At 41.4% G+C, this 20713-nt stretch overlaps 1 protein-coding gene across 1 annotated transcript in view; it reads right to left on the bottom strand.

Annotated features, from left to right (window-relative positions):
- The window catches only part of TENM1 (teneurin transmembrane protein 1), a 243912-nt gene that overhangs the window by 57717 nt on the left and 165482 nt on the right, over window positions 1-20713 (bottom strand). The window contains exons 14-20 of the mRNA XM_053473912.1: window positions 20267-20452; window positions 19084-19107; window positions 17710-17856; window positions 13510-13726; window positions 5384-5503; window positions 4186-4447; window positions 2686-2953 (exon numbers count right to left, since the gene is read on the bottom strand). Coding sequence (XP_053329887.1) covers window positions 2686-2953; window positions 4186-4447; window positions 5384-5503; window positions 13510-13726; window positions 17710-17856; window positions 19084-19107; window positions 20267-20452 — 1224 coding nt within the window. The remainder of the gene's footprint in view (window positions 1-2685; window positions 2954-4185; window positions 4448-5383; window positions 5504-13509; window positions 13727-17709; window positions 17857-19083; window positions 19108-20266; window positions 20453-20713) is intronic.

Raw genomic sequence — 20713 nt, 5'->3', positions numbered from 1 at the left:
AAGAAGAATGATTATGCATTCATCAGAGAGGGACAGGCGCCTTCTGTGCTTTCAATAGTGCACAGGATGTCTCAACATTTTGCCAGGCTCTTTGCTCTCGTGTCTTGAGCTCTTCTAAAATAATTTATGTTTGCACTTAGAGCACATGAAAGCACATGCACACCCTGTGCCTCAATATCAATACTTTCTTCAATGCCATCTAAGTTACTCTGAAAGTATAATGTAGACTATAATAATGTATTCTTAATTATGCCTTTTATCGGAAACATTTGAATCTGAATGAGTTAGTAACTAATTAAATGTCTGAAAACCCATGTATGTGCATCCTTTGATTCCCCATTACCACACCAGCTCGGTCCAGTATACAGTATCTGTGTCAATCAGCGAGAGCAATATATTCGCACCACCATCCTGATGCCATCACTCAGTGAGCCTCCATTGAAACCAAGCCAATCGAGTGAAGGCATCAGAATGCTACTTGTGGCTAGATACTGTTGCACCACTGGAGGTCACTGGGATAAAATGTATCAGATGGCACCCGGCTTTTATTTTTGTTTCTAAATATTTTATTGACTTTACTGTTTTGAATGGATCAACATTGGGAGTCTTCTCTGGAAACGGAATACCAAATAGCTAGTGACAGCCTGTGGGGATGTTTTATGTGTAACACACGAATTTACTTGTGTATTATATATTGTTACTGTAAAACTTGTCCTTGCAGTATATTTTAACCTATTATGGCTTTGTATTGGTACATATGTGGAGACCAAAATGCAAGGAGGCCAAGAATTGTGGTCAGGACAGACAGCAAGGTTCAACAATAAATCAGAATAAACACTAGACAACACTCTAGTACAGGGTATTGCTACAGCTGAGCAAGTAGAAAGGGGCATGATTTTTTAGGTAATGTCCTAAGTGAGCAAGTCACATGATATGCAGAGGCTTCCCCTTTAAGAGGCTGAGCTGCCTGATGCACGAGGAGGTGATTGGGAATACCAGAAATACTGACGGTGTGAGATAGTCGGCGGATTGACTCAGGCAGCGGGTCCCTCGACAGCATGTATGTTTTGAAAATGGCATACTGGGGAATGTCCACCTGATTTTGACTTGAAGGTCTAACTCTCCATATAGGGTAGGCAGAACTAAGCCACCATGCAATCCCACTAGTAGATCATAAGGTGTCCTTGGATGTTGTCATACCTTTGGGGAAGATCAGGGAGATTCCCAGGTATAATAGTGGAACAAACCGACAAAACAGCCGATCCAGTGTTGTTATTTTTATTACTATTGCTGCTTTTCTGGTTGCCACAATAAGCTGTGGTCTAACATGAGTTTGTACTCCAGAACCCTCAGTCTAAATTGAGAAGAACTAGCAAAGGAAGATGACGATATGTTAATTTAGGGGGCCCAATGTATGTTTATAGTTACACCACTGATTATGGATAGATGTATATACTCTGCACATTTCTGAAGCTTGTTGACAAGCAGTATAATTAAAGTAAAATTTATTCTTAAACAGAAGTCTTCATGAATATATTAAGGAAAGGTTGATGGTTTTAAAAGGAATATATTCAACCTTCAGTCACTGTTCATTAAATAAACTAATAAAAAGATAAATGATTAAAGGAGTAGGCAATTAGAGGAGGCAATAAATCTGCCAAATACAGACATCACATATGGTAAAGAGATGGAATAATTTTGCTTTTCCTAAGTACAAACCTCAAGTAACCTGTCCTTTATAAATAGCTATATGACAGGCTTCATGTCAAGTTTTAAAAGCTAAAAGAATGGAATTGCAAATTGAGATGGGGGAAACCAGGATGGAGGCCATTTTAAGCACTGGTCTCTCCAAAAATATTTATATATGTATTTGTTTTATAGATGGCAATGGTTAAAATAGAAATATAAATTGCCTTAATTGGTTGTACTTCTTATCCAGTACTTTTTTGAGTTTTGCACCCCAATTTTGCTGTGCAGGTTGACCACGGTGTAATCTATGTATTCATACAAGTGTCATCAAACAAGATCTTCTTGTATACTGAAAGATATTTTATGTATAACGTAGTATGGACGGAAATTTAAGCTGCATAAAACAGAAATGTGAGGATCCTTACAAACTGCCTATAACTCCTTTAGTAGTTTTGGGGGCCCTTTTCCAATCTACCAGCTCCCCATCAGAGGTAGGGAGTCCTTAAACAATTGCACAGAGGTAGGTTCTTTTGCATTTGTCCCAAGTATATGTGGGGGCACCAGTCTTCTAGTGTACGTGGAGCATGGTATTCTATAATTCCCTTTTTGTGGTCCCTTAAAATGTACACCAAAATAAAAAACGTTTGACGAATAAATAAGTGAAACTCAGGCCTAAAAACTAGGATTAAAACAATGTGAAGAGTATAGAGGCAAAATCAATTATCTGTAACCAAGACAACTAGATAAAAAGGTTCTGTGATTATGAATTTGCCATCTGCATTTTCATTTGATTTTGTCGTTGTTTTACACCTTTTTAATCCAGTTTATTATTTTCTTCCTTTTTTTTCAGCGTCATCAACTCATCAGATTCACAATGGCAAAATTACCCTGTAATTTGTCACCATGCAATTTCCAGAAATGAAACAACATTTGCGATCATTTCCCTGTGTATTTTTACCATGCATACTATATTTTTAATAAAACCAAAATACATACCTAATGCCTCTGTTAGTCCTGAGACCTTTTGGCCGTAAATATCTGTCTTGTTCCAGGCGAACGTGTAGAACAAATTAACAGCTGCAGGAAACCATTTCTGTGTAAGTCTGCCTTCTACGGCGACTGTCAGATGCACCTTACTGAGACCCACAGGGATGGTGGCATGGGTCAGAATTACATGGACAAGACTCTTGTATCCAAATGTTCGACTGCTCAAGTAGCTGAGCTTCACAAAACTGGATGGGATAGGAATTTCCTCCTGCACAACCTATAAAATAGAATAACATATACCGTACATAGAAGCACATCAAGGTTGTTTTTTTTTTTTTAACAATGTAATCATTTCTGTCTTTACTTCTAAAACCCAACATGCTTATCATGCTATTTTGCCACCTGGCTGGAGACCAAACTTTTTGGCTGTGTGACGATGAAAGAAACACTCTTTACATGTGTGTCTGAAAAGATCAGAACATGTCATGCAATCTGGATCTTGAATACACTAAGGATATTTTCCACAAAATGGATTTTTTTTTTGTATAGAATTATCTGACCTACATTTTTTTCACCATAGCAAAGCACATTTTCTAGGTCTTGTTCAAGTGAATACAGAAGTCTGGAGCAATTTGGAAGCACTGTACTGTCATTATGACACCAATTTAAGACAATACTTATTGACCTCTTTATGCTCTAACTTCTCCATCTGTGTATACCCATGGCATGAATTTTTAAATTCTATTACCGAGCTTTGTCCATTAACTATGCGGAGAAGGATTAGCCGAAATACAGCATAGTGTTTTCTTAAACAAATGCTTCACGTTTATAAACAGAGATCACTCATATTATGACAAAATATACTATTTTTACTGAAGCTACAGAATTTACCAACAGTTAAAATAGCTTAATTGCAGCCTTGACAATGGGTAAACTGGACATATTAAAAAAATGGACTTACACAACCAAAAATTAAAGAGGGCCCTACTCAAATGAGCTTAAAATCTAGAAGGAGGTGGGGGTATCTTATACAAGAGGTGAAAGTGCAGAGTAGGACCAGCCACACAATTGTATTTCAGTGTAAACAATGATTAAATTAATAATATTACTGGACACATGACTGGAATTGTGAAATACAGCTGATAGCAAGTGTGAGGATTGATAAGACGAGGAAGAGGTAGGTGGGAGAATGCTGAATAACCTGTCAGTTTATAGGCTTCCCAAAGAAGTGGATCTTAAGGGCCTTTTTGAAGGACTAGAAACAATAGGAGACTTGCATAAGCCAGAGTAGTGTATTTCAAACAGGGACAGCCTTTGAGACAAGAACGGGAAAAGATCATCACACTGGGTAGGTGTGTAATTGGAGAAGTGAGGGGATGTAAGTGAACTGCTATAAAGGACTAGCTTTTAAATGAATCCTGCATGCACCAGAGAACAGACTGACAGAGACAATAGGTGTTAAAGTGATGGGGAAGAAAGATGATGTAGGCTGCCCCCCCCCATTATTACCTGTAGTTCAGGAATAATAGATCCTCGTTCTGGACAAGAACCGGCAAAAGTTGTTAAGGGTGATGGAAGAACAACTGGATTTGGGCTGATAAAACTACTCATGTCACACAATGGAGTTTCTGTATGTTCTCGCTGCATCACCACTTTATCGACTACAATGAATTTATTCCACGGCAGCCACAATGTCCTCTTCACAGGAAAAAAGGGGGATCTCTCAAAAAGTAGAGTGACAGAGATTCCACCGATGGTAACAAGATCAAAACTACAGAGAATATAGACACAAAGATTAAATTATAAAACATTTCACTGTTGTTTTATTCAGGATGTAGCACTCACACAAGTCTACTGAACGCCACTTCTTTATGGTCATATAAGGCAAGGTTTTCAGGACAATACTAAACTAATTGAATGGTAATGTCTACTGCCTGATTCCATATTAACTAGGAAACATGTGAAATAGTATAGAAGAGGCAGCATGATTGCACATATGTGGATAATTAGGAGACTATGATGGGGCTTGGTCAAGAAACAGTGATGTAGGGAGTTAAGGTATTTTTAAAGGGGCAATATTAAGTAGGCAGCAGCTGCAGGGGCAGCCTCCATTGCTTAACAAGTGCTGTCCTTCTTCCTGATTTTGAAGTTTGCCTGTGGACTGTGATTGTATCTTATGTTTTACTGATACAGCTTATTGTATGTCCTGGTTGGGAGTTGATTCTCCTTAATGACATGAATGCTGGCCTACCAGTGCCAGTCATCAACCACCCATGGTGTAGCATAGTGGCTTCATTAGTTTTGTCTAAGATTCCTTCAATAGCATTGCACAGAGCATGTACTGTCTCAATATGGTAACTGTGGTCTTTGTCACTCTGTAAATATTATTTTTTCATACTTTGTATATTATTTGAGTATCGTTAATAAAAAAAATGAAAATGTTATTGAGGGTCACTATCCTTGTGTTTATATTAGGTACAAGGTATCAGCCTTCTTCTTTTTTACAGCAAAAATTAGATACATATCAGGTAGGGCCTGTTAATTTGTGTTTGATTTCACAAAGACAAGCTAGGAAGGAGGATTAAGTAAGAATCAGTACATGTAGCGTCTTAGAAATCTCTTGCCCTGCGGGGTATTGTTTAATCTCACGACCAACAAGCATGAACATTGTTAAAGCTTATTTAATAAAGGCAAATGACAAATATACCTTCCATCCTGCCGACTGATAGTGTAGCCATAATCACTGTGGTGAGCGAAGCTGACATTGACCCCTACTAGTGGTGTCCCATCAACTGCTACAACTTGACCCCGAACGACACAGGCACGACTGTAAACAGAAAAAAAAACAGATCAATAAAAAAAGAGCTTTACAAGTCATTTCTAGATTCAGTGGTATGTGAATTTGCTGTTTTTGACAAAAGTGCTAGATGGATTTTATGGTTCCCAACATAATCTTTGTAACACTTAAATGTAATTGTCAATTGCAGTCAGTCCTCACCTAGCTGCAAAGAAATAAAATATAGGTACGGTTTATCTAGAGCATTAGCTATATTTGAGGCAACTTGGTAGTAAAAGATGCAGCTTCTATAAGGGCTTCTGGTTGTGCTCCTCTCTGGTTGACTAATGGAAGGGGAATAGTCTTCAAAAGCACCTTCTAGCAGCTTTAGCCGCTGATGCAGTAGAACTTCATTAGAGTGTTAGTAGGACAGATGTGTACCACAAGAGGTATATATAGAAAACCCGTTAAGCTATGTAGGTATTAACATAGACCAAAGGTAGTGATGGGGTGTCTTCTCATGATAATATTTTCATGATATCAATCTCTTTAAAATCCTCTTGGCACAAAGAGTTCATAACGCGGAACTGCATATAGATGTAGCTTTAAGAGTTAAATAGTCTGCCATTATCAGTTTAATATGAAAAGATAACACCTCTATACACCACTGAACTTTCCAAAGTAGAATTTAACAACCGACCCTAATGCTTAGTTCACTGAACCTGAGACCTTGTGTTTTTCTATGGATATTAAATAAGATTTTTATTGATTCAGAGATCTCATAACCTAAAGTGTCATTGAGTAAGAAAAAATAATAACTTTGATTGGTTTTCGAAAAATATTACACTTTATATTCTTTCAGAAATTACCGTATTGTGCCATAACGCTGTTTTAATTTTCCGTACTCTGTGAAACATTATCAATGCCGAGAACACACTGTGAGCAAGTAGTTATAATCCAACCATTATCTCTTGGCTGGCTCATTTATTTTGTTCCGTGTTTTCAGCTGACTTTTCTTCTTGCTGTTTAATATTCCACATATCATGCAAAGCCCAAGTTCCTGTGATAAATCCATCACGACTATCATTATTCTTTGCTTTATCTTGAAGTTCCGTGATGCATTTATTCTATTCCTCATCATTCATTGCTTGTGAACACAGACTTGCCTTTGGATCTCATATTTTATACCTCACACTAAATTACGACATTTATAGGAACTGTGAATTTCTCTCTTCTACGAGGATCTGCATTAAGTTGTCCTTCCGTCTATTGCACTATAAATGTATTTATTTACATTTCCTCTGCAGTCTTTCCCTTGCTATGGACTGTTTCTGTGACTGCAATGTAAAACAGACTGCAGTGATGCTAATTTATATAGCATGTGTTAAACTATATGGAGTAAGCAGCGGTACTAGCTACGTCTATTGCAAAATATTTTAGCAGGGTTTGTATCAAGGATTTATATTCTATATACCAGTGCATTTAGTTACAGGTGACTCTTAGAATTTATGCTCTGTAGCTTGGCTGTGGAGCTTTTAAATAGTCAGTGATTCCAGGTTTTGTATTATACAACAATTTACATTAAAGAAGCTGTTCCACCTACTATATGTCCAGACTTCCCATGAAATTGCTCTTTAATAATATTTGGCGGGAACACTTAGCTGTCATGTGACAAAAAAGCAAGCACTGATGTAAAAAGTGCCTGTGTTCTTTTTAAATGGTTTGACTTTTTTATTACAGTGCTGATACTTAGCTTAAATGAAGCTATATTTAAATATGTTTCATTTATGTTTATCTACCCTTTTGATACATTCAGCTCTTATGAATGGAGAAGAAATTTAGATATATATATATATATATATATATATACTGTATATATATACTGTATATATATATATATATATATATATATATAGGGATATAGTTCCTCATCTTCCAGCTTATACATAACTATGAGAAAGTTTTTTTTTATTTAAACTGCTTTTTCATGGTTTGCAAGAAATTCTTTATTGCTGCTAAATATCCTAAGATCTACTGTATCTTCCAACAAATATGTATATGTATAAAACTAATGGAAACAGAATTAAGGGGTGTTCAATCCTATCCTCGAGACAAGAACTCAAGTAACATACAATACCCATCACTTAGCATGTGTTGTAGATCATTTGTAAAGCCCTTGAAGACAGAGTTGGAAACCACTTATGATAATAGTTATTTTGTTATTGTCAACCAGCTTTTATAGTATCAAAATGTCTGCAATGTAGCAACACATATAGTATTATTCATACCTATACTATCTCAATACTAACAAAATTAACAATGATCACAAGCACCACACTTCCAGCATATACAGTAGTAGCTGTTAATTATGACCGATAACTCATGTTGAATCTGATGGCCAGGCTAATACAATGCAATGAAGGCACCTAGTAGATTTTAAGGTGAATTGTATTCAGTATTTTATTTTGTTAGGATTGACATTTGATAGCAGAGCTATGGGTGCCAAAATGTCTAACGGCTAATTATGAGTAGGAATGGTTAGAAACAATTAGATGTCTCTAAAAGGCAAGCTAAGCATTTCACATTCATTTCCATACATGTCGCGTTTTCTTAAATGACAGCTTGCCTTTGGCATTCAATCGTAATTTACACATAGTTTACATATATTAGTTGTGATGGGAAAATTAAGATGTGACTAAAGAAGATTGCAAATAAAAAAATAAAATAATGCTGTTTTATAAATTAATACTCTTATTTGACTTTTGACATATGTTTTTTGTAGTCACAATACGTATTAGCTTGTAATTAAGCCCCATGAGTTGAACCCCATGCTCAACTCATTTATCGCACACATATAATATTCATGTCACTTTGGGAAATGGGATTCTTGAACGTGGCTAAAAGGGAATATCCAGTTAGAGTTAAGACACCCCTCTCTTTCTGATCTCTTTCCCTTGAAAAGGGAGATTGGGAGGGAAATGACAAGGGAGAAAAAAGAGATATAGAAGAAAGAGACAGAGAAGCGCAAAAAAGGAATAGGAAAACAATACACATCGTTTTATGATGGGCATAAATACCAGTTAAATTATATTTATAATGAATAGAGCCTCCAGTTGTGCTCTGCACCGCCATATTCATATTATTGTAAATACTGTCTTGCCACCATTTGTTGTTGCCATTCATCTTACAGATGATTATTTCATACATGGTCAATCCAATGTAAAAGTTTCATGGTCAGTTTCTTCTTTTTTTGGACAAGGGATGTGTAGCCATGCCCACTCCCCATGTACTGACCACTTCCTGCCCACTTTGCCCTGATCCCCACCCAGTTCCCTCCCACTAAAGGCTTTGTGGCGCTAACTCTGCCCCTACCCATGGATAGCCACACCCTACACAAAGACACTGTGACGGCCCCGGGTTAATCGGTGCCGTCTGTGATAGTTCTTGTTTGTGATACCTGCATTTCCCAGTATATGTTGTGATTATGGTGTGTGCTTTTGTTCCCCTTGTTTGCTACCCTGTCCAGGTGCCACATGTCCTGCCCCCTCCCTCCTTACACAGACTACAGTAGAGACCCCCTACTGGGCTGAGTGCTAATACTCAGTCATATGCAAAGGAGGGCAGGATGTAATTCCCTTGTGTCTATTGGACGCAATTCCCTTGTGTCTATTGGACGCAATTCCCTTGTGTGTCGATTGGACGTAACTCAATCCTTTGTACTGTTTAAATACCTCTGTGTTCCCAAATAAAGAGAGTTCCTGTTTTACCTCACTACGAGTCCTGTCTTGTTATTGAGGTAAGCCTCGGTGCTGCCCTTATTAGGGCGGTAGGGTGCTGTATTGCTATACTTCAGTATACTACAGTACGGCCGAGGTTCCTGAAGAGCTGTGTTCTCTGCTATGATCGCGTATTGTCCTTTTCAGGACGATAGCCACCCTGTGTAGCTCAGTTTCGGCTAGCCACAGACAGTGAAGGGGTTAATCTCTGGTGCCCCGGTGGCCATGGGGCGAAGGAAGCAACGTTCGGCGGGCGCACCCAGTCGGGGTACAGGTCGGTCCCGTCACATTGGTGGCAGCGGTGGGATGCTTCCTCAGTACAGAGACAGCCCAACCACTACTGGGACTAACAGGCTTGCTGACCAAGGAGGTACAGCCACATCGGCGGCAGCTATGGCAGAAGAACTGAGCCGGTGTCGGGAACAGGCAACGAAGAAGTTCCGCAACAGATTACAGAGGAGGATGGCATTCTACGGAGCCACTCCATCTGCAGAAACAGTCTGTAGGACGGTAATGGAAATGGATCGGCAGTTCAAGGTGGACCTGGATCTACAGAGGAATGCGTCACAAGGAGCTGATGAGTATAAGTGGGAAGCTCCGTTATGGGACTTTGAGACTCGAGTTAAGGTCGCCCTGATGATACAGGGAGGGCCGATTACAGAGGAAGTACGGCTGGAATGGAGAGCCCTGATTCGGCTAGAGCTGTGGGAAGATGCCATGGAAAACTGGTACAACTGCAGAAGTGAGAACCTGCCTACCCCAGAACAACGCTTCGGGGAGCTGTTTAAGCTGCGGCGTCGCCGGATGAGATGGCAGCCCACCGAGGAGGAAGTAGCCACACTGGAGAAGTTGGTGGCGAAGGAGCTCGAGCTCGGGGACCTATATCGAGCATTATATTGGGCTGCAGCCCAGCAGGAGTGGGGGTCCGGAAATCACTATTCTCCGGAAGGTGAGGACCTCTATGTGCCTGGCTTAGATTGGGAAGCTTTTGAAGCAGAAGACGACTTTGGTAGTTCGGAGAGCTATAGGTTCTGGGACCTGTACAAGGACCGCGAGGAAATGCTGCCGCTTTCCCAAGAACTGACCCTGGCAGCTGACTTAGAAGGGCTAGTCTACCGGGAATGGTGCCTGGAGATGGAATACTTAGGGCTGCTGGAAGGCGGCCTTTGCATGACACGGGAGTCGATGGATCCTGCAGTTCCAGCTGAAGCACTGACAACAGGGCAGAGGGACGCTGTTCTCTGCCCAGCACCAAGCGCCCCTCCTACTCCGGCTGAAATGCTGGCAGCGGGGCAGAGTGCCGCTGGCCTCTGCCTGCCCCACGGTGAAGGGTCCCCGCCTGCTAGCTGGGATCCACCAGGGCAGAGCAACGCGATCCTCTGCCCAGCACCGCAAAATGCCAGACCGGCAGAAGAGCCGGCCACAGGGCAGAGTGCTTTTGGCCTCTGCTCATCCCCCAGCACGGTGTCCCGGCCGGCTAACGAGGACCAACCAGCACAAGAGCTGGCACCTGTAGAGAGCATCGCTGACATCTGTCCTGCATCAGCAATCCTCGCTCAGGCTGAAGCACCGGCAATAGGGCAGAATGCTGCTGGTGTCTATCTGTCCCACAGCGAAGGGTCCCCACCTGCTAGCAGGGACCCACCATCGGAAGAGCTGGCCACAGGGCAGAGTGACACTGTCCGCTGCCCAGCACTGTTCCCCACACCAGCAGAAGCGCTGGCAACTGAGCAGAAAGTTGCTGACCTCTGCCCTGCCCCGCCTACATCCCCATCATCTGGATTTCCCCAACAGCTGTCACCAATCATGGTAGGAAGGACAACTGGCGTTCCTCCCCAGCGGCTGACAGATCTCCAGGGAGATGCGGCAGCCGGCCCATCTCCCCAGCGGCAAAAGGAGCACCAGGGAGGGGGTGCAGGTGGCATTCCTCCCCAGCGGCTGGCAGATATCCCGGGAGATGCGGCAGCCGGCCCATCTCCCCAGCGGCAGAAGGAGCACCAGGGAGGGGGTGCAGGCGGCATTCCTCCCCAGCGGCTGAGTGAGGACCCGGGAGATGGCGCAGTTGGTCAGTCTCCCCAGCGGCAGCTCACAGACCCGGGAGCAGAAGAACCGGTCTGCGCTCCCCAGCGGCTGATTCCAATGATGGGAGCTGAGGGTATCGTCCCTCCTCCCCAGCGGCTGGCAGATATCCCGGGAGATGCGGCAGCCGGCCCATCTCCCCAGCGGCAGAAGGAGAGCCAGGGAGGGGGTGCAGGCGGCATCCCTCCCCAGCGGCTGATTGCATATTCGGGAGATGGCACAGCCAGCCAGTCTCCCCAGCGACAGCCCACTATCCCGGGAGCAGAGGAACCGGCCCTCCCTCCTCAGCAGCAGATGGTAGCAAGGGACACCGTTCCCTTCCCCCAGCTGCAGGCCGGACCCGAAGATCCCTTAGCCCCAGCAGAAGCGCTGGCAACAGGGCAGAACACCTCTGGCCTCTGCCCAGCACCTACAACAGGGATCCAGGGAGATAAGGCAGTCGGCTCATCTCCCCAGCGGCAGAGGGAGCAACAGGGAGGGGGTGCAGGCGGCATCCCTCCCCAGAGGCTGGGTACCCTCCAGGGAGAAGGGGCAGTCGGCACTTCTCTCCAGCGAATGGTATACGCACCGGGAGAGGCAGACGTTGGCCTGGTAAGTGCTACCTTTGTAGGAGCAATCGAGCTAGGGGACTGTCACAGAGGCCTCCATGCCATGGGTTTCTGGAGGGGCCTGAGTGCCAGCCTTCTCCCTACAGACTATGGGCCCGGGTGCAGAGCGCCACACTCCAAAGACTGGGGAGCAGAGACAACCTAATGCCCACCTATCTTTCCCGGACAGCCCCAAGCCGACCCGTTAGGGGTCTAGTCGGGTCTGCCGGACTATGGGGGGGAGATGTGACGGCCCCGGGTTAATCGGTGCCGTCTGTGATAGTTCTTGTTTGTGATACCTGCATTTCCCAGTATATGTTGTGATTATGGTGTGTGCTTTTGTTCCCCTTGTTTGCTACCCTGTCCAGGTGCCACATGTCCTGCCCCCTCCCTCCTTACACAGACTACAGTAGAGACCCCCTACTGGGCTGAGTGCTAATACTCAGTCATATGCAAAGGAGGGCAGGATGTAATTCCCTTGTGTCTATTGGACGCAATTCCCTTGTGTCTATTGGACGCAATTCCCTTGTGTGTCGATTGGACGTAACTCAATCCTTTGTACTGTTTAAATACCCCTGTGTTCCCAAATAAAGAGAGTTCCTGTTTTACCTCACTACGAGTCCTGTCTTGTTATTGAGGTAAGCCTCGGTGCTGCCCTTATTAGGGCGGTAGGGTGCTGTATTGCTATACTTCAGTATACTACAGTACGGCCGAGGTTCCTGAAGAGCTGTGTTCTCTGCTATGATCGCGTATTGTCCTTTTCAGGACGATAGCCACCCTGTGTAGCTCAGTTTCGGCTAGCCACAGACAGTGAAGGGGTTAATCTCTGGTGCCCCGGTGGCCATGGGGCGAAGGAAGCAACGTTCGGCGGGCGTACCCAGTCGGGGTACAGGTCGGTCCCGTCACAGACACTGCCCCAAAATAGGAAGAGTTTCCAGTGGCCGACCCTAGGAAGTTCCCATGTTTCATTCAAAATATCTGATGCGATACCTTCCATCCAGCTCAAATTTCAGCTAAGACGACGTTCGCTTCTCTTCATTAACAGCAAATTCAACTTTTAAAAAAACATTCTGTTTAATCTTCACCCATATTTATTATAGTTACTAATACGTTTGCTATGTTTACATTTAACAAATGCTGGTCCCACCAAATCCAATTAAAAAAACACACTTACGGGTTTCACACTACCATCCACACAAACTCCATGTTTCATTTTTTCTGAACTACCAGTAAACAGTTAAAAGGAAAATGGCAGTGTGCTAAGCTGGTTCCAGGCTCAAGTAATACAAATGCATAAAATGCGGCCTACCAAACAGGCGTGAGCATGCTGCAAATACAGTGTTTTTTGTATACAATGTACAGCCAATACACTGTATTTGCAGCATGCTCGCACCTGTTTGATAGGCCTCATTTTACACATTTGTACCAGTAAACAGTTGCCCAGGTTCGTGGCCATCTTGATTATGAGTACCTCCTCATACCTTTCTGTTTCTTTGTTGTGCACTTTAATACAGTGATCTATGTTTCCATTTACAAAATACAGTTAAATTACACTTTTTTTTGCAAATTACAAATTACATGTGAAAAATAAAGCTAATGAGAGGAAAACACCTACCTGCTTTCAAAATGAATTTCTCCTGGAATAACGTGAGTGCTGTCCTTCCCTATAAGGAACCTTATTCGGTCATAGAAGAGCCTTGGGGGGTGCTGGGAGAATGGTGGCTGAGTTTGTTGGATAAGGTCCAGAGGGTCAGGTGAACCTTGACAGAGAGTACTAGAGAAGCAATTGGCTTGTTGGCAGCAGTCAGGGTCCACACAATCTGCCAGTCCATCTGTAATGAATGAAATTACCATAAAACAAGCAAGAAAACTCTGTTGAGATTTGAAATGCATCACAGCAATAAAGAATAGACTGTCAAATAAACTGCAGAGATTTAGTGAAAATATGAAAACCCCCCAAAAGAGGTAAGAAAATACCAGAAATAATTTATTATTTTAGCTCAGTTTATAATCATAATTTGCAGCAGTATAAATAACATAATAATTGAGGGAAGATTCTCTAAGGTAAAAACTGTATCAAATGTAGCACCCTCTGCAGGTTTTCATAGCCTAGGATGGCAGCAGGTCCAAAGAGGGAGTTGGGCAGTGATGTATTCAGGTCTAGGCCAACTAGGCCAAGGGGTGCGACATAACAGGGAGCTAATCATCCTGTTCTATTAGGTGATCAGGCTCTCTGTAGCGCCACTGCACAATGGATGTGTTAAAATTGAAGTCACTGAGGTTTATTAACACTAGGCCCAGAGCCCCACGTCCTTAAAGGGAGGAGGGCTGAGGTATGATGTCATATCCAAACATTCACCAGTAACAGCGGCACTAGGGAACAGGGCCGGCCCTACAATGGAGCCGACTGGGGCAATTGCCCCAGGCGGCACTTTAGAAGGGGCGGCACTTTGCCGCCCCAAGCATTTTTTTGGTTGTTTGTTTTGAAGCAGAGGAGAGAGAGAGGGGCTTACCCGCTCGGCGCCCCTCTCTCTCTCCTCTGCGGTGAGTCTCCCTGTTCAGTCTCGGTGCCGGCTTGTAATGATGAGCGCTGGAAGTGGCATCAATTTCCGGCTCTCAGCATTACAAACCGGCACCGTGGCAGAGCAGGGAGACTCCCCAGCAGGACTCTTTAAAGGTAAGTACCGGGGGGGAATAATGGCGTCAGCGAAGTTTAAAATGCCGCCGCCCCCCCCCGCGTCGGCGGGGGGGGGGGCGGCATTTTAAACTTCGCCCCAGGCGGCGTTAAGTCTTCGGCCGGCCCTGCTAGGGAAGCCCTTAAGTTAAATACCGCACTAGAAGTGGGTCCTGTGCCATAGTGCAAGTTTTGCTTAATGGGCCAGTTGGAGTAACTGGTTCATTGACACTATGGACCTCTGTGTCTATGGACACAACATATTATCTCTTTCCTGTGCCCTATGTCCTTCTGTGGCAGGATGATATGCCATGTCTTAGTACTCTGTTAGATTTCTGCAAGAAGAACTGGCACAGCTTCAGACTAAACACTGGGCCTGCTATGGGAGACAGATGCTCAACAGGGTATGTGGCCCACAGTAGTAGAGTGACAGCCTTCACCATCTATATCAGGTAGAGTAAGAGAAAAACTGGATGTGTTTTTTTTGTTCTAAATCACATGGGATTGGGGGGGGTTGTATGTATTGGGGAGTGCCACTTGTGCCCCTGTCCCCTGGGCCAACAGATGCCAGCAAGAACTGGATCAGGCTTAGAACAGCAACCTCCGTCAACACTCGTCTGATCATCCTTATAAAACTGTTTTTACTCATTGATATTTCTAAACTCCGATCAAGCATTCAGTAAATAGTAAATGTAAGTAAACGCAATAGGAGTTTTAACAAGGCAGGCTTTTTTTTTGGTTTAGTCATTACACAATGGTCAACATTCTCTATGCAATCAATCAAAAAGAAGACTTCCATTAAGAACATTCTGAACTTTGCCATCGTAGATATGTAAATATCAAGTGACTATTTTGATGCATGAACCAACATAGGGCTAGAGTACATTAAAATGCTGAATTACTGTTCAGCAAATTTCTAAGCCTTACTGAATCACACCATCTGGCTGAAAAACAGACAAGCCTAACATGATTTATAAGCATTAAGTACAGCAAAGTACTAAAGTAATCTTAAAGTCAGAATTTTCTGTACTCAAGCACTGAAATCTGTCATTGAAGTATCAACAATATCATGACCTGCAATAAATCCCTCTAAAAATGCAGTGTACCTATTCAAAGTGGTATTTAATGCATGGGCTGGCAGGATATACGATGTGTGGAAATTATATTGATTATCATTACGTTCAGTGTGGTTATGAATTTGTAAAAAATAGTTGTTTAAAAAAAAAGTTGCACAAGACATAAGCAGGATTAATAGTCAGAGTACAATTTCATACCTGGTTTATTGATCGATGTATACAATTCTAACAGGCAGGAGACTTTTTAATACCAAAATGCACACCCATTTGAACTCTTGTCACTTGTTGATTGATGAGGAATCTATAATTCCCAATACTGATGAGATATCAATAGGTGTCAAGGCTACCCGGCTACCCACTCACACATCTTCCAGACGTGCATCACATTTCTTGTAAAACAGATGTTCACCCATCACCTGTTACCCAGCCCTGACACTTGTCTGTTTCTTCTATATTGACAGGGACCTTCTTGAACATCAAGGATCCAATACCATTCTTGTTAACTTCAGTAACATATCGACTCAGTCCTTTGCCTTGCTACAGAGTCACTGAAGAGACTCTAAACATGGGCACCAGTTCTTTCAATTTCTCCGGGATTTTTACTTAGTTCATAAACTTGTTTCTGATTCTGTAATAGGGTCACCTACCCATATATTCTGGCCCTACCTACATACCACAACAGCTCATGACCTCGACAGCCAACCCCAATAATAGACAACGCTCTGGCCAGAAGCTAGTAGATATTTCTGGTGCTACCATCCAAACCAGATCAAAACAACTTACAAACATCCATCCCTCAGGTCCTCACAGTAAAATTTCGAGCACATACGGTTTGAGTCACAAATGGTTATATGTTTCCATATATCTGTTTTACACCTGTGAGTGCAATACCTTTTAAAAAAAATTATAATTTGCCCTTCCCTTCCTATGTTCTCAGCCACTGCTTCTTTTTCATGATCAGCAAGAGGATTATTCCTCTCTTGTGGGATTTGTATAAAGCTATAGGGGGTTATGTGAGGATGGAAGCTGCTTGTGCATAAGGAATGTGCTTGATAGAACATTATATAAAAAGAAAAAACAGCTTATAGCTGTAACAAAATGTAACAAAATGGCCCATATACAATAGAGCTGAATCATGTTGCACTATTTTTAACTGATTTAATATAAGCATAAGAAAGGCTTTGCTTTTTACGAAACAAAGCACTAAATAATATTGAATAAAAAGTGCTAATCATTGTTATTTTTAATTCATTGAACAGTATTTTTTCACTGCAACACCACAGTAAAATAAGCTACTTAATAGTATTATTAAGAAATATACATTAAATTAAAGGGACATTATAAACCCAGGGTTTTGTCTCATATTTTGTTAGCAACTATTTGAGCAAAGTAAAGTGTTAAGCAATATTTGTAACTGATATATGATTCTGACGCCTGACTGTGACATCTGATCTGTTACAAGTCAGAGTCAAAGTCGAAATACTCACTTTTCATTCCAAAATAATATGTGTCTCTGATTACGGATATTCTTTACTGATTCGCTCACAAATTGGTCAGACACCGCGACCTCCAATTTGTAATTGACATCTTTGATGTGTTAGCTTTTACATAGTCTTCAAAATTGTGAATATTTTTAAAATTCTATCAATTTGTTGTATTCTAGGTACAAACAACTATTTGGTTCTTGCTGTAAAACAAAGACACAGCTTGGCATTTCCAATTTGCTGTAGTTGGTGATCATCATGGCAATTGTTTAACATGTCAATAAAGGAGATGTAAATAAAGATCAGTGCTGATCAGTGCTGATCCTACCATACAAACGAGCTTGGTGGTTGTGTAGGGCACTTAGCTGGCAAGGGGTCTCCCATAAGATTATTTTTTAAGTTAGCAAGCGAGTACACAAGGGGGCTTTGGAAACATAGTTTGGCTAGGACACTAACAACAGCAATGTTACCATGCCATAGTGCATGCTTAGTTTAAACCTAACTTAATATATGTCCGTTAATTGAGCTTTGCTTTACTGCCAATTAGTTATAATAGGAATTAAGGTTGGAAAACAATGTACCTTCGTCGTTATCTATGTTGTCAGCACAAAGCATTTCCATGATGACATTACAGCCAGTTCCGCTCCAGCCAACTTGGCACACACAATGCCAGCCGTTCTGATCAAGGGTACATCTGCCATTTCCATAGCAAAGGCCTGGGCAGCCATCTGTATAAAAAGAACATTGGTTAAGTCAATGAACAGTGAAGAGAGGGTGCAGGAAATTAAAAAGGGTGGCTTTTCTATGTATATACAGTACCATACAGAATAATGATCAGCATTATTACGAAGTGCAACATAATTACTGCTTAAATATTCTGTTATTTGTGTGCAAGGACATTGCTAGAATTATGCAAGATTTAGGACTGGAGCCCACACTAGCTTAACTCCTACTGCACACAAACATAAATGTAATACATACACTACATCAAACACTACATTACCCTCCAATACACTAAAAATAAACACATCATATACATATACATCATACTTGTATTAAACATGCTTTGTAAATGTGCTTTCTACTGGATGTATTCCCATATGTCTGATCTCTGGGACCCCAACATTTCCCAATATACTTGAGACTTCAGCAATCGTATTCACCCTTGTGATTCCTTTGCTTATACAGTCATATCTTAGCATGAATAAATGTATGACATATTATTAGTTTACGTTATTTTAAAATATATTTTAGATCAATGTAGGCATTCAATTAAACTTATTTAATGTTACATTTTCTGTTACCCATTCTCAACAATTACAAAAAGTATATCTTTTCCATTGAACTCTGTATGACATCTACAAGAACGAAGTCATAACGTAAGACCATAGATGAAGCAAATGGCTTGTCATTAACGTATGTCCAAGTAAAAATAATAAATCACTCTATGAAACATGGTCATCTTTATAGACCAAATCTTATTTTTATTGTATTTTTCTTCCAAGAAGCCACATGTACCAGGGGGCATGTTTAAAATCCTCATGGCAGTAGCCTTGTTGGCTGATAAAAGCTTTGGTGTAATATATCAAGATATAGAATCAATAAAACACAAATGTGACTTTAGTGGTTCATCATTGTGCTGTAATTACCATTATTCAACATCAAAGCTGGCCTTGAAGGTATCTCCAATACACAGCAAATCTGATTTATACAAGATAGCATTATTAGTTTGGGTGACAGCATTTTGTAGTTCATGTGCAATGAAGCTCAGGAATCGCAAGTACACGCATCTTGGAAACTGTGCCAAGTTATTTGTCAGGATTGGCTAAGTAGGTAAAACTCTTCTTGCTTTTGTGTAATTGTTTTTAGGCTTTTTGTCGTTATCTACAGAGTTAATAAAGTTACACAAACATCACTTGATTTGTTTTGTTGTTGTTTTTTAAATCAGTACATACCTCTGACGGCATCTAAATAGTGTGCTGCAATAAGACAAAGAAAAAAGGGTGAGTTATCCCCATACAGAACATCTAAATACATTAAACATGTTGTGTTTCTCTGTATTTAATTACATGTGTACCAACAGAATTTACCATAAGGTCATGGGTATAGACCTAACAGAAATTATATGGGAAGTCAAATACCTGTTTGCTACTGTGAGTTTTTTAATCAGGGCAACTACCTGAAACATTCTTGGGTTCTACTTGAAGTCCACATTGAGGTGTCTAGAGTAGCAACGGACTGCTTTATTATCTGGCCAAATGGGTTGACTTGTTCTATGAGCTGAGTGTTGCCCGCCTTCCAATGTCTATATTTTTAGATGGATGAAATATTGTGTCTTTATGGAATTTTGTATAAACCTATGGTCCACTGGTAATTACTACTACACAAAAATATATTAAGGTAGAACATAGCGTATTCATTTTTTTGTGCAGATGACATAGGCTGGTAGCGCCGTACCCTCATCTTCTCATACCTCTAGCAATTTAAGATGATTCAATCATTTGGGCAATAAGAATGGAAGATTCTGTTCCCACCAATGTTACATGTTTGTGTGTAATAAAAGTAATGTAACTGTCCATAACATTTATCAGCTGAACAACAAAACTATGATATCTCTTGCAACAACAGCAGTCTGCAGACTATTTGGGATCTGCAAGACTTTTAGAAAAAAAAAACAAGACTAATCTCATGTAGGAATTAGATATGGGGATTATTTGGCCTGTTGTAAACGGTTTAGAATAATCTATGATATTATGTAACCCAGAAAAGTAGTACATTAGTAATGCTGTCTATCAGTGACAATGGGTAATTAATAATTAACAATTATTTCTTATTTATAGAATATGAGGGTTACTTTCTGCTCATGTTATAGCTGATAAGTGTTGGCGTAATAGCTAACATGTGCTTGGTTATTTCATTCAATTAAATTATTAACTTTTGAAGGAAACCATTGATTTTTCAAAAACCTGAGATCAGTCAAACTGCTAACAGGAGATTTTATAATTAATGCTGAAATTATGTTTTTTTGACGCCAAACAATATTTGCCTTGTGTATCCAGGCGATATATAGACCCATACCACTCATTTATAGCATGATCTGCAAAAATGAAAAACACTAGAAAAATTCTAGACACTCACCAATGGTACACTGTTCTCCCTCCCAGCCTGGGCTACATTCACATTTTCCATCCTTACAATGTCCATGTTCAGCACAGATTGGGTGACATGTGCGTTCGTCACAGCTTGGTCCTCCCCAGCCATCTTCACATTGACAGACCCCTCCTGTGCACGCGCCATGACTTCCACAGTCCACTGCGCACAACTCTACAAAAAGCAATAACGAGGGAGATTGTTATAATGTCAGGGAATGCTTTAATGATGACACTGCCACTGTACGCAAATCCTAATTAAGAGTACCACGGTACAGCAAAGCAGTACAGACACGTAGAAGCAATTTTCATTACCAGCAACACTTTAACTGCATCCGCTTCTCTTCCTTATGACAACACATTTTAATGCAAATTTTCACTTGGTTGAGAGCATAAGCAGTGATTCTGTTCTGTTTACTGTTTAATTTTAGTGCAG

The sequence above is a fragment of the Spea bombifrons genome, chromosome 8 (assembly GCF_027358695.1).
Source record: "Spea bombifrons isolate aSpeBom1 chromosome 8, aSpeBom1.2.pri, whole genome shotgun sequence".
Lineage (NCBI taxonomy): Eukaryota > Metazoa > Chordata > Amphibia > Anura > Pelobatidae > Spea > Spea bombifrons.
This window is presented reverse-complemented; position numbering and strand designations above follow the sequence as displayed.